Raw genomic sequence first — 15423 nt, 5'->3', positions numbered from 1 at the left:
TAAGCATACTTCTCTCCTATATCTTAATTGCTTGCGTATTCAGGAATTAGCATAGTATTCTGAAAAACTTTATTCCTCAGTTTTTCTGTGAAATTTAAGAGCCTGTATTTTTTTTCATGGATGGAAGATTCAACAATGACAACGACAATGACAATTTTAAACTAAAGCCTTATGTTAAATCCTTGCATGAGGATGAATGTGACAGTTTTGTGTTAGAGAAACATTTTTTGAGACATGAACAGAAGCAACTTTTTAGCTCCTTTAAAGGGAGGAGGGCAGGATATATGTCAGTCAGCCTGGTTGAATTTTGGAATTGGAACTCAGTAAATCATAGCAACAGGCGTGCACGGAAAAGGAAATTATGTGGAAACGAGTGACTTCAGTGTGGCACTTAGTTTTGACAAAGTTGTCTTTCCCTGTTAGCTTCCATATGGTGAAAGTCAGATGTATTAAAAAGTCTGAAGCTCTCATATATGTGCACARTGCTGTAAATCCAAACCTCTTGCAGACTGTCTGCCTGGCAGGCTTAGTAAGAATGCATAGTTTGTTTTCTTCTCCTGTTAATGGTTGCTCTTACCTTTCTGGAGCATTCCTCTTTTGGACTTAAGTTCCTTACGCCTGGATTCTTCTTGAAGATGATTTTGTATAAAAATAGTTTGACACTATTAAGACTGAAAACAAATAAGAAATAGCACTGATTTCTCTCTTCTTTTTTAAGAGATTTCCCCCCNTAAGTTTCTGATACAGAAATAGCCTTCATTAAGACTGAATGCTTTTGAGTGTGGAAATGTTAATATTATAACACTCTAAAAATCTCTTACTGATTATGTGCAGGACTCATGAATAATTTTAAGATAGGAAGCATAACAGAGTCCATGCGTAATAAATGTGAATAAAATGAAAAAATCATGGAAGTGAGTGGTGAAGTGGAGGTTTTTACCTTATTCAAGTTACAGCTTACAGGCAGTGCCTTCAGCAAAGATCAGTGAGAAGTTTTGCRTTTTCAGAATCATGGTTCATGTAAAACGTACTTGCATCTTGAAGACTTGACTTTTGTAAAGGCTCATTTGATGTTGATAGAGTTGTTTGCACTGTGCTACTGGAATACTGAACAATACGTTCTGTTACAATCTGTTGTAATCTCCGGTGCACATACTGTATGATTTTATTGATCACATCGGGACTGATTTTCACCACAGTAGCCACCTATTCACATTCCAAGTCCAGTCGCTGAATGTTTAACTCTCCTAATTGAAGCACTAAAATACTGATGGCACACAAGTGCTTGCTTCCAAGTTTAAGCAATATGCTTTACTGTCTTTGATACCAGCCCAGATCTCAGTATCATATTTATCACCTGTTACGAAAGTCCATTGCCATTGCATTGAAATTGCTACAAAAATGTGAGTGTCAGAAGCAGACATTTATACTGTTCTCATCAATACCTGGAGAGCTTTTGTGCAAAACTGAAAGGTTTCCTTTAGGAAATAATGCAAGTGTCTAAATCACTTCCTCTTGTAAGGATCAGTGGGGATGTGTGTCAAGTGCTAAGAAAAGATGTGTAACGAGGACAATTTTCAAATATTTGTGAAAGGCTATTTAACTCCTTTTTGCTGCTTAGTCAGGAAAGGAACATGATGTATGAATAGTTTAACTACTGTGATCCAGAAATTTATTTTGATGTGTTCTTACCTAGTATAAAACTTCTTATATACTGATATTTATTACTAATATTTTGTACTTATTATTCCCGTTCTCTTCACAGTCAGAAATATAATTTTCTTGTGAAAAAGACACTGTATAGATACAATTTACTAAAGCAAATCTGTGGGCCCAGTGAAACATAAACTTTGATTTGGTCTTAGAGCATGCTGTGTGGAGTACTGAATGTCTAACTTTGATCATCCAGAGACCCACTGTAACCACTGAGATGCTTCTGTTTTGTATTTCTGTGAGAGTAGATGGCTAATGTGACTGATAATTACCATAAGACCATTGCATTTTTCTGTGCAAGACAGCTGTTCTGCCAAAAATAATAAAATGCCACAACTACCTTGTTAACTGACTATCAGAAACTGGTTGCTCTAGCCAAATGATACGTATGCAAGCTACCAGACTCTGTATGTTCTCTACCTCTTCATACATCATTTGTCTTTGCACTTAACGTACTTGGGAATATCACAGCTGTTTTTTGGCATCTAGTAAGTAAATTCTGTTTAATGCAAGGAATTATCAGTGCTGCAGAAATGCTTGCATTTGGTGAGACAGAAGATAAAAACAGTATCTATAGAGACAGCTGATGAGTTGTTTGCTAAATACTATACAAAAAACAACAATTAAAGAAAAGTTAATGTCCAGAAGTCTGCTGTTTTGTAGGTTTTTGGTTTTTTTTTAACCTGTAATTTTGTTCTTATGGTTGGGGTAGTAGGATGAACATCCCTGATCTTGGGCAAGATTGTTAACATCGGTCTCCCAGTATGTTCCTTTGTTTTGTAGTAAGGAAATCTTGTTGTTTCACTGGAGGCATCCCTCTTAGGTAAAGAATTCATCGTTCTTGACTGCTAACCTTTTATTATGAGTTATATTGTGTGTGTTGAAGTTTGTATCTTCAGCAGCATCAGACATGTGGCATCAAAATAGGGAAGGAGCACATCAGAAATACTTTCATTTAAGTCTTGAATAAGTTAATATGAGGTTTAGATTGTATATACGTAGGTACATACATATATACACATAGTACTAGTACATACACCTGTACTATATACAGGTACCGAATAAAGTGTTGTGTCAGAGAAGACCAATGGTAATAGAAAGCTTGCCACAGCAGTGGAGCATAGACTAGGGAAATATTACATGTGGAAATAAAGGAGACAGCATGTCAGCTGACAATAGTATCTTGATTGAGCATGCCTGTTGAGAGGGCAACACCTGAAGRTGATCTGTTTAGGTACCTAAATGGTTTTACAAAAACTTTTTCAAAGTTACTTTTCCAACAGCACAGGCTATTTTTTAGAATGTTTTTTCCCCACATAAAGTACTTTACAAAGTCTATTCATTCTTTTAGATGCTAGTACTGAAAGCTGAGACTTCTGGTGAAGTCAGTGGTAATATGAAAACTGCAGAACTTCAGGTCTGTGCAAGATATTGAGAAATTTTTGAATTGCTGTAGGTTTACAGTTCTGCCATACTAGATAACTCCCCAGCTTTTAATGATTTTTTTTCCTCTCCCTTTGTTCCTTATAAAGTTTACTCCAGAATATTGCTCTGTCTGTTTGAGAATGAGATGAAATGGCATTGAAGTATTACACAATAGACTTCTTATCTTGCCATCTGCCCCCAAAATACAGCTTGGCAGTGGAAAAATAAAAGCATAAAGAGCAAATCCAGTGACCAGTTTTGAGTCGTAGTCTGTGTCTGGACTACTAAGTTAAACATGCCTGGAAGATTTCCTAGACACTTAGGGCCAGCTGGCATGGAATAGGCTGTTTGTGCTGGTGTACGCTCACCCGCTAAAGCAGGGTGGCTGCATGCAAACCGTCAATTTGAAGGGATCTCTGGAAGCTTTTCACTGCTGAATAGTGCCTGAGAATTGCCCAGGAGACTCTTGGTTGATGTAGGCCAAAAGCACGCCAGGGAATATTTTAACAATTTACTGGTAGTCTCACTCGGTGACGGAGAACGCTTCCTGGCGCTGCTTAATATACTGGTAGAGATGTAGCATTGCTTCTCTTCTTACACCACTTTTTCCTCCAGTCAGGAGGCTGATCAAAGCAGATAATAAGTAGGAGTAAGGAGAGAAACTGCTGTATCAAAGCAGAGGTAGCTTTTAGACTAGCACTGCCTCACTTGGCCCGGGTTATTGTTAGCTGATATTCCTAGGGGGATGTAGGGGAAGCATGTGGGGCCTAGGGGAGCATATTGGGAAAGTTTCAAATGTCTTACTGGCTTACCAGAATCACGTGACTTTGCTGAAGGGTCCACTTCTTTTATTTAAAAAAAAAAAACACTCAAATTCGTATTGTATTTGATGGATTTTCGGTTGGAAAAGTTTCATATTCTGATGATAGTGTATAATAAAGGGAGGAGTTATTTCAGAAGTACAGTGTGAAGGAATGTTTAAAGGAGATAAGTAATTGGCTTATCTAACATTTTGACAACATACAGGAAAAGAGCCATAGGTTTGGTAGAACCTCCCAAGTTAGAAGAAACTCAAGAAGATAGTTTCATTTTAGTATAGTGTCATTTTTTGTTTGCATTGTTCTCATGGGAAATGTTTTATTTTAGTAAACGTTTTTGTTAACTACAAACCAATATCTACTAGTGTATTTATTAAATGGGGAACGAGCACAGGTTTCATAGTCTCTTTCTGAAAAGAAATCTAAATATTGTCTCTACTGCCCTCATTTAGTCCTTTATAGCTGTATTTTATATGTACAATTCTGTCTCTTATTTTTGCAGAGGATGACAAATAGCAGCAGCTCCCCTAGCCTTCTCAGTGACAGTGCCAAGCAGTATGCAGGCCATGGTAAGAACTTTTACACTAATATGCTTCAAGGTATGTTTGGAAATTTAAGAAACTCCATTTGGTAAAACTTAAGGTAGTTAGTTTTTTCTCTGATTTGATTTGAGATGATAGAACTTTTCAAAACAGTAGTGTACTCTGCAATTACTTCTTTGTAATCCAAAGCCAAATCCAAAGTCTGTAGGTCTTGTCACTTCAAGTGAAATGCTAGTTGGGATATTTTCTATAAAGCACTGATAGCTTAAGCAACTGTTTATATTGCTCCACAATAGTATCCCTTTATATTGTGCTTTTAAAGTAAGTTATTGGGTGAAATGAATATACAATTTTATTATCTTAACTTGAAATATACACAGATTCTTTCCATCTTTTTTTACCTACAAAATGAGCTAAGTTTGTTCAGTTTTATCACTTCAAGTTTTACATTTTTTTTAAAGCCAAAGTTTCATAGTAGTCACAAATAATAAGAATAAGCTGTAGAAGTAGCTAATCGTTTTGGGGTGTACAGTTTTTGTGAAATTTATCACATAAATCAGAAATGTTAATTGATGTTAAGCTTTGTGCTGTCAGTAGTACTTTACCTCTTATAATTTTTTCCCTGTTAATGGGAAAATCATTTTCAACCAAACAAAATGTCTCTATAATGCAGGGCTACTTTTTTCTGCTGTTGTGAAGCTACTACTAATTAAAAAATAATAATAATCTATTTTGATGAATTCGGTGTCCGTAAGTTCATAGCTTGGTTTAGATCCCAACTTATCTGCAATATTGATGTCTAGGAGAAGATATACAGTAATACAGAAAAAATACATCACTGTGGAGAGTATACTGAACCTCTTAACACACTTTTTAGAATTACTTTTCAGATTTTGACAGACACTGCAGATCAACTGTAGCTGTCAAAATGACTTCTTTAAAGAAGAGATTGCTACTCCTTTATGGCAAGGACATGCATTTAGAATATATTTTTGTTCTGAAAATTGTTGTGTAAATGATTTTTCTAGAACTCCATTTGCATGTCTGACCCTACAGCTAGTCCACTTACTTTTAAAATTATAAATTTAGTATGTTAGTATCTATTCCTATAAAATTAATTTTCTTTAAAGTCAACATTTGTGGTTTGGTTTTTTTTTCCTCCTAGTTAATTTACAGTAGGTTCTGTTATGAATTGTATTTCTTTTGTCACACTGAACAACTAGCTGTTCAAGGCAGTGGAGTTTTAAGTTTTAAATGCAATCAAAATTTGACTGTGACAGGACAGATAGTTATGATGATGCATGTAAAGGTGAGAAACCAGACTGACTTTTGGAAACGAGTTTAAAGTCTCTGTAAAGAATTAATGAGGTTCCACAGTTGTTGTCTCTGCTTCCCCCCCCCCCCTTCCCCCAAACCTGCTCTTCAGTTGTTGAATTACCCTTTTAAGGTGTATTGATTGGTGTCGAAGAAACTGTTTTACAAAAATATTGTTTGCAGGTGGCATTCATCTGGTAACTTATGATTTAGATATATTCAGTTTGGAGTTTCTCATTTAAGTTGCATCTACAGTCATTATACAGTTCTGGGTGCTTCAACGCTGGAAGGGATGTGAAGGGAGAAAGAAAAGCAATAAAAAGTTACTAATGAAATCTCAGACTTTTGCTGCCTTTAGTTCTGATTAATTTTGTGCGCGCCAGTTGACAATAGGACAGGTAAGATCCATATTATTGTTTGTAAGATTGTTACGTAGATTACTAATTTTGGGTAATTGGAGATGAAGGCTTTGAAATGTTAGATGTACGTTAATCAGTATCAACAGCAATTAAAAACTTATTAATTTCTGTTAATGAGCACCATTTCAATTGAGCAGTTGCATGGAATCTAATAAATGTTGTGTTTTTTAGCGGTTTGGTTGCTAAATCTAGTTTTGTCAAAAGGATATTTTTTCCATTCAGAAATAAACTAAAAAATGTAAGAGATTTTTAGTATTGGAAGTATATACTAACATGTTTTGCACTTTTTTTTTTTTAAACAGATCCACTAACTTCACCAAATTCATCCTTGTTTAATGACTTTGCTGCCCTCAGCCTGTCTCAAAGGAGGAAGGTATGCAACAACTAAATCTTAAGTAATATATTTGTGTATTAGTTGACAAGGAAGAAGACCTGGAATAACTTGAACTGCTAGTAACATTAGAAGAATCATCCTTATTTCATCCATTTTTTTTTTCCTGCTACACCAGATCAACCTGCTGCTGCTAGTAGGAAATAGTCCAAGCACTTGTAAAATGAAGTTTATAAGAATGCTTTGAATATGAACGTTAGGATGCCGTACACAGAATTTGAAAATAATGTTTTTTTTATTGTACCAAGACTTGTAGTTGGTTTATCTTGTGCCTTCATGGCGACAAGATTTTTGAATGCAATAAGAGTCACTCCCTCCATTTGTACATAATGCAGAGTAATTCTTACTGATCGAAATGCCTTTAGTTTAACAAAAACCTATAAAATTATCAGAAAATTGGGCTTTTGTTTTTTTTCCCTTCTGATTTATACTGGGAAATCTTTCTTTTGCTGAGGGCTAGACAGCAACTTCAAATACTTTTGACTGGCCTGTGCCAACACAAGGCATGGTGTTTACAGACACATGCTGGAATACAAATGTCTGGTTACACCAGAGTTCCTTGTCATTTTTTGTGAACTGTGGCTTATCTAAAAAGGCATTAATCTTGTTCCAAACAATTATCAGATTTTACTTTCACTGGGGAGTTTTATGTCTTATTTCCTTTATTAACCACATGATCCTGAACTTCCCTGTAATCAATAATGTATTGTCTTGCAAGCACATTACATCAGCATGCTTGTGACTTTTCATAGAGCTTTATTTGTGTGTTGGCAATTGTGAGCTTTGTGTATCATTCCTGCAGGTAAAGATTGAGCTTATAGATAATTACCATAGTTGGCCCATCAGACTAATGTTCCTTGAAATAAAATGCTATTGTAGAATGTTAACTTCCTAATATTATTTATCCAAATTATATCGAGTCTCTAAATTGCCCTTTTCCTTAATGCCAGCTATAATGCTCTGAAAGTTTGATGTAACTAACTATAAATAATATGTTGTTTACCCACTTACTGAAGACAGTAAGAAAGAAAATAAGCATACTTTCCTCTCTGACTCAGTCCATAAATACTAAATATATCTATGTATATGTGTATGTATGTGTTTAGGTATAAAAATGTATGTAACAAACACATGTACAAAAGAGAATGAGTTTTTGTACAAAAGTATGTCAGAGTCACCGCTGCCTCTAATACTAAAAATTAGATCAAAGTTAATCCAACAATACAAAACGGAGGCAAATTGCAAGTGTTTAAGAATGTAAAGCTCAAATAACTTTCAGAGTAATGTATAATTTTTTTCTTACTTGGTCCCTTTTTTCCACAAGAAAAAGAGTCAGCAAACAGCTACTTTCAAAAATAGTATCAAGAGAAACATTTATCTGTGGAAAAACTGATTCGCTTTTTTTTTTTTAATTAATATTTCAGACATAAAAATTGGCATTAATTGAAAGAGGTTTCTGTTTTGCTTGACACATTAATAATTTAATGTTCATTGTGACTGTTAWTTTGTAATGTATGTTTGTGCAGAAGGTTGTTAAACAATACAGTAACGGTGAGATTTTCATCTAATATGGCTTGAGCTGTCTAAAATCTAGACATCCAGGCTCCCTCTATAGTCGGTAGAGAGCGCTGAGCAGCTTAAAGAAGCATTCAGCTCACATTAAGAAAAGAAGAGTATGTAGGAAAAAGAATAAACCTGGCTGGTTTAAGTGGATAATACTTGATAAAGATATGAGAAATGAATCCCCCCTCTACTGTTACTTTCTGTTAGCTTTGGTCGCCAGACAACATTGCAAGTAGTCATGGATGTGGTTTCTTAATATTTTTAGGGTTTTTTTTTTTTTTTTTGGTAAATGTAATATTCCAATATAATAAGTAATTTTCTCAAAAGCACTAAATGGTTAAGTGCAAGATATTTAAAAGCTTTAGTGTGGGTGCCAACCCTCCCAATAAGTGGGTTTTGTATAGACCTTAGGGAATGTGACTTACCTGGCCAGTGTTTGATACCTGCTTTGACATAGATGGTAGCCTTCTAGATGTGCGTGTTTCTGTTCATTGACTCTAAAGGGAGCCTTGGTGACTAGCTCAAATGTAGGTGTTGCAACATCTACTATTTGAAAACAAAMAAACAAACAAAAAAAACCTTTCCATTTTCTTGCTAAGAGCCCAGGGCTAAGGTTTTGTTTGTTCTGAACTAGCTGGCAAAACCAGCATTTCCTTCGTTTATCACTGACTTGGAGGACAGATATAATACGGTCTTGGTAAGTGAATAAAGAGTAATCATTTTGCTTTACAAATTAGAATTGTGATGTTTTAAGTATTTAGAACTATTTTTTATTTGCAATTTTCTAAAAATTGGTTGCTTGTGTTATATAAAACCGGAAAAACATATATTATGGAGCTATCTTAAGCAAGGAAGTTAAGTTTATTAAACTTGATTGTCTCTGGATATTGCTGATCATGTTATCCTGGCAGCCCTTTAACAGAGGGCAAGCCATATGGACTTACCTATTTGTTAACAATACAATATTAAAGATAAGACTTATCATAATTCTGAATATCCTTGCTTTTTAATTAGCCAGACAGTTTTTGAAACTGGTTTGTGTGACTGGGCTATTTAAGTTACTTATGGATATTTTCATGTTTGAAAACATTGGTTACAGATTTTAAAAATGTTCAATCAATTATACTTTTTGCTTAAAATGTAATCATAGTCCTTTAATTTATATAAACATTCTAGAGGTTATTTTTTCTGTCTAGAAATTATTAAACACTGCATTTCAATTTTAGATTTCAGGAAAGCTAAGATTACTATTTAAAGACATTTTATAGGAATTCTTAAAGTGAAATCAAAGGAACTAAGTATTTCTGTAGATGGAGCCTTGGTGGAGGTTCTGTCAACTGTAAACCTCTCTGGATTTACTGTCCTGTTGTTGTAACTCCACATGCAGTAAGACAAGCAGCCTTAAAGTGAATTTCCTATAAGAGATTTTCGGGTAAGTATTAACCTACAATGCACAAGTAGGATTTGTGAAGCATGGAACAAAAGCTAGAGTTAGTAGTAGACTAACCTCTTTCCTGAGAATAATGTCGCACTCCTTTTTTTTTCTTTTGTCCCCCCCCCCCCCCAATACCTATTATATGTGTTAAAAATAGGGTGGCATTCTGAATTTGGATTTCTTGGGTTTTTTTCTTTTTTTTCCTAAATTGACTTTAGCCATCTTTAGCCATTATTTAGAAAAATGTTCCTTTATAAACCCTGAGATAATCTGGATGGAAAAGTCCTTGGATTCCTTTTGGTGGTTCTGATAAACAGGTCATAAAAATATGTGCAACATAACTGATGAGAGCCCATTGCCAAGGGGATGACAGCTTAATGCAATTTATATTTAAAAAAAATAAAATAAAATAATAACCTATGAAACTCTAGTTTAAATTTGTTTTGAGACTGTTGCCACCAATCCAGACTAAAGGGTACCACTACTTTTCACTAGTCAGCCTTACAGGACAGCTGAAAGCATTGCCCTTTTTTGGTTTTATTTTCTTTGTTCGTACCTTCAAGCCTCATTGAAACTGAACTCTTCTGAAAAGTTCCTGACATTGGTTTATTTCCATTTTTGAACTGTTTAGTCGCAGCTAGAGGAAGACTACTGTTAATCCACAGGTTGTAAGGGATGAACCGCTTAGCTGTAGCATGCAGAACTTCTAGTACAATTTTAATGCTGTTTGTACAGTTGTCTTCAGATATATTTCAAAGAATTATTTATTTTGTTTTGGAACTCCTTCCATTGGTCTTAGGTGGCTAGAAGCCAGGACTAAAAGATTCTAAACAGTATTAGAATGGAAGGTATAGGAGACGTTATTTGGAGTGACATTCACCCAGAAGAGGCTGTTGCTATTTGGTCCTCTCTCTGTAGACTTACAGCAAATGAGACTGGACAGCAGATCTCTTTAATCCAGATACTTTAATCAACAGTAATAAATGTGTGGAGAAAATCATTTTGAAACAAAAGATTGCCTGTAAGCCTGGTCAGTATAAATGTAAGCTTTTCTAATGACGACAAGGAGAGTTTCCCTGTTGAGTTGCAAGAAGACAATAATGCTAACTTCAGTTCCTGTAGAAACCAAATTCTTAAGACCTATCCTACTCCTAGGTTAAGTGTCCTGTGCTCCATCTAATTTTCTTACCTATTGGGAAGCTACATCTTTCTCAAACTTCCCATCTCCATCTCTGTCTTGTCACCTCTAATACCTGATCCTTATATTGTTCAGTGGTGTTCCTTGAAGACGGAAGTGTGAAGTGTTTGGCCTCTCTGTATTTACCTTTGGTGTAATGTGTGCTGAGACAGTCATCTCATGTTTAACAGTCTCCAGAATTTAACCCTCTCAGAAACATAAAGCATGTTCTGAGTAGTTGACAGGTCATTACTAAACACCACTTTGTGTCACTGTGTCATAAATTGTGGTTACACAGACTTTGTAATATACCTGGACTAAACTCATCTTTCAAACCTGAAATTTTCCTCCTGAGATATTCACCTCTACCACCATAATAAAACATTACAGTTTACAACGGATGCAAAAAAAGTTGTTGCAGGAATATAGAAAAACAGATTACCCTTGTAGAGAAAGTTAATAATGTTCACATGTAATATGAAGTTTACCTCTCAGTCTAGAATGTGATGCCATCTAATCTGTTTTACAGTTTTCTCTGAAACTGTTACTTAGTGGAATTGTTTATAGGTTGTGTTCTGTTGCTGTCTTAGTAATTACTACCTTATATATTTATTTTTTCATTTTTGAGTATGATGTGAGAGTGAATATTGTATTCACACTGAGTTTTGTGTATGGATTAGTGAGCACTGCGTGTTATATAGGAAGCCAAATTATTAAAGCACTTACTTTTAGAAATATGTACCATTTTTGTATTAATGAGGAGTCATATTTTTGTTACTTATTTGAAGTAACAGAGTCAAATGATATAATTGCTTAGTGCAACACTTATCTTAGAATTCTGATTAAAAAAGACCTTTGCTTATTTTGTTTTTTACCTAAGTAGGTCAGACATATTTTATGACCTGTAGACATTTAAAAATTTTAAAGCATAATTTTTCAGTTAGCACTTGGTCTTTACCAGGTGTGGCTCACAAGCTGAAGCATTAACTACAAACATAACTTTAATGTACAAGATGTCTTTGGTTATATTTGGAGGCTTGATTCTTTGTATGACAAGGTATATGTAATCTGTAAGTAAGACTGACTTTCAATTAATTAATTGGAAGATTGGAAGATATTTCTTGAACTTGTATACACAGTTGTTCACGATGCTACCCAAATATTTAAATATTCAAATCAAAAAATTACTTCCAACCTTCAGAAGTTTAGATAAAGTAAATGAGTATTGTCAGCCTCTCTACCAAAAAGAGGTTGTAATGAAATGGGAAGTGGAGAGAGTATCTTGATTAGCAAAAACCTAAACCGCTCAAGGGGTTTGTAGCTCTGCATTAGCCACAAGGTTTGAGAAATAATGAGAAGAGTTTCTCTTTTCGTATGATCGTTTTGCAAAACTATTAAGATGCTCCTAGCAACTATAATTAGGGTTATGGTGTAACATTTTCTAGAACTGATTACCAAATCCAGTTGTGCAGTTGTATTTACAACCAAGAATGCTTCTTAACTGATTGTGCCCGTAAATGGATGCTGCCCTGACTATTCTTTTCCTTTATGAACACATTGATATTCATACTGATAGCTGTTTGTTTCAAGAACTGTTTTATTCCTGCTAATCTGTTACGGCTTTTGGGTGAAGATAACGGTGATAGTAGCTGTTCTAAGGATGGGAGGAATGTTCTGGCTTAAGATAGAAGCTGACTTTTCAGAACTCCTTTATGAGCTCTAGCAAGTGAACTCTTGGCTTGTAGTTAGCTTTTAGTTCTCAAGAGATAATACACTGAATGTTTAACCTCTTCTTTCTTTGCCACTAATTTCTGTTCAAAAACTGAAGTCTTACAAGTCAAAAATGTAACCTGAAAGCACATATAGTGATTAATTTTGTTATAAGTAGTGCAAGGAAACTAAGATATTGTACGCTCAGTCTTTTCTGTCTGCCATATTGTAATACTTACTTTTATCTGTTTATATGTACAGACACAGTCAACTCACTGTACAATAGATGAGCCCTAGTTAATGCTACTGTGCTGGCTTTTAGCTATGGTAATTTAAAGTAATGCCACTTAATTTAGCTTGTGATGGAGACGGCTAAAGATAACTCACATTTGCTTTGGTCCAAAAGCATGTATTTAGCCAGCTTCACTGTAGCTCAGATTATGCACAGTAGTTTAAGCCATAATAGCTTGCTCCAGTGTTTTAATGTTAAACTTAGCCCCTAAATTGGGAAGAGAAAGTGTGGCATTGCCCAGTGTGTGTTAGTTGCATTAGTTTTGTCCATGGAACAGCAGAAACTAGGGACGATAGCACTGATACTGGAGGAAGAAAATAGACAAGCTGCTAAACATGTTCTCAAAGTTCATGTTGAGTGAATGGGAAGCAAGTCATTAAGAAGCTGATTTGAGGAATAGTTGGTAGCCTGGGCTAATTAAGTTACTCATCTGTAATAGTATTCTGATATGCCGATGTTACTCTAAGGCCCCTGTTGTTTTTACAGTGGATTTCTTTTGTCTCAAGCGTAATGTTTCTCAAACTTTTGGGGTTTGTCTTTCTTAATTCATACCTTCCCTCTAATCTTGCTAGCCAATAGCTTCGTACCATCACTTGCTGGCAGCAGCCTGGTTTGGCAGGGCAGTGGTTATAATTATTAGCTATGGTTGGCTCTTTTCACCCTGGGGAGCCAAGCTGTTGCTAGCAGTTAAAGGTAGTTAGCTTTTTCCCTGCCTCATGTAAACATTTGCAGCCAGTAATTACTACTGCTTCTCACTTCTCTGCCCTGGAGGAACTAAACTCTTCCAGTAATGCTTTGGAATCGCTTGGTTTTGTTGTTAGTGGGTTGTTGTTTTTTTTTCCTTTTTAAAATATTTAATTTTAATGATTGTAGTTTAACCTTATTTTTCATTCAAAATTGTTGTGATTTTTCTGACATTTCACAATTCAGTTGGAACTTGTAACCATCTTGGGAGTTGCAACCCAGTTTAAGAAATGCTTAGAGATTATGAAGTATTAAAATGTTTTAGTCACCTTCCTAAAAAATGCAGCTTGTTGAACTGTACCTTCATCTGTATGGCTGAACAAAGGTTTTTGTCCCATAAAAAGACTTTAGGGAAGGCTAAAACACAATTTTTGTAATCATCCAAGACACTTCTTAGGGTGCCAAGAAATTGGGTTTGTTCATCCGGGTTGAGTCATACCTGTGTAGTGTCCCCTAGGTAGACATGGTCGGTCATGAAATCATCAGTGAATGTTAACTTACTGCTTTTGTTTCAAGATGCACTGTTTTGTCTCTGGCATTATATTTGCTCTTCTGTTTAGAGGACAGGTATGTAGCGAAGTTGGTGTGCTTATTCAAACCGCTCAGTTTATTGGACAATTATGGATGTCTCCTTTGGCAGAAACCTTTTCCATGTCTTCTAGTCTGCTTAAACTCTCGATATCTGAGTCAGATGCCTTTTTGCTCATGGAATATATGGAGTGTAATTTAGAATGGTTTCAGTGCAAATTAGTTGAGGTTTATTTCCAACTGTTAATATAGAATTGTCCATCTTTTAATGTCTTTTTTGTTTTAACAATGAAACCTTGGACTTGTAATCATTATTTATTATAAAACATTACCCAAATGAAAGAATCTTAATTTCATCTCCCCCACTCATGCTTTAGCGTTTTAGTTTGAGTGTTTTTTTTCCAGGAAGGCCATGAACTACAGGTATGTGAGTTCAAATTGGCTCTGTGTTGCTTTATGGCGTAGAATTGGCCATTGTTTCTCTCCCCCTCCACCCTCATCCCCATGCTGTGGTACCTCAGTAAAGCCTAAAATACACTTTCATTCTGCTGCCTGGAATCTGAATCTGTGTAAAGGAAACAGCCTCCCTCTCCATTGGCTCGGTTCCTCTTTTGTTTTAATTTTCCTTTTCAAAATATTTATAGATCACCTTTTGTTATGAAAGATCCAAAAAACCTTTTATGAATAGAAATGTGCTTTAACACTGAATTGTAGTCCAGTAATCTGAGGCAGACTGTGCCTGTGCACTTGGTAGGACATTGAGAGAGATGGAGAAGCGGCCAAGGAAATGGTGGTAGATCTCTTCGTTAAAGTATTATTTCCAATCCAGGCTAGGAAAATCACATACTGCGTTCAAGCCTTGCCCATAAAGTCCGACTAATGTTATTGTATATGTAAGGTGTCTCAGACATTATAGCTCTATAGTTTGTGAAATTAGAACCCCTTTGAATTACTAAGGTGGTAGGTCATCTAGCAGTTGAGTGACTCTCCATGTAAGCAACCAGTATTTAGCTTTACTGCGATCAGTTTGCACTTGAATTACAGGAGGACCTATCACACAGTTTACCAAGTTTCAATTGGTCCTGCAAAATTCATTCTTGTTCAGTGTACTGCAAACTGTTTATACTGAGCTTTGGGCAGTTTATTGCCTTTGTAATTCATAGTCAATGTTGGGATCCTCGTGTTTTTTGTTGTTTGTTTTTTGTTTTAGGCAAATGAGCTATTAATAATTCATATCAGTTTTAGTTCTTTCCAAAACCTTCAGTCTACAAGTTACCAGGGAAATAGATCAGGGAATCTGTTTTGTTTTGTTTTTGCAGCCATTTCGTGGTACTCTAGTTATGTTTTATGTT

General features: G+C 35.4%; 1 protein-coding gene across 12 annotated transcripts in view; it reads left to right on the top strand.

Moving 5' to 3' along the window:
- The window catches only part of PAN3 (poly(A) specific ribonuclease subunit PAN3), an 83566-nt gene that overhangs the window by 19672 nt on the left and 48471 nt on the right, over positions 1-15423 (top strand). For 7 of the 12 annotated variants that reach the window (XM_026074311.1, XM_026074307.1, XM_026074314.1 and 4 more), the window contains 3 exons: positions 4459-4525; positions 6534-6604; positions 8820-8882. In XM_026074311.1, coding sequence (XP_025930096.1) covers positions 4459-4525; positions 6534-6604; positions 8820-8882 — 201 coding nt within the window. Of the gene's footprint in view, positions 1-4458; positions 4526-6533; positions 6605-8819; positions 8883-9523; positions 9618-9859; positions 9938-15423 lie in introns of those variants that run through there. The other 5 variants (XM_026074313.1, XM_026074309.1, XM_026074317.1 and 2 more) reach the window with 4 other exon arrangements.

Source organism: Apteryx rowi, unplaced genomic scaffold (genome assembly GCF_003343035.1).
Source record: "Apteryx rowi isolate R43461 unplaced genomic scaffold, aptRow1 scaffold_386, whole genome shotgun sequence".
Lineage (NCBI taxonomy): Eukaryota > Metazoa > Chordata > Aves > Apterygiformes > Apterygidae > Apteryx > Apteryx rowi.
Note: the sequence above shows the minus strand (reverse complement) of the source record. Positions and strands in the feature narration are given on the sequence as shown.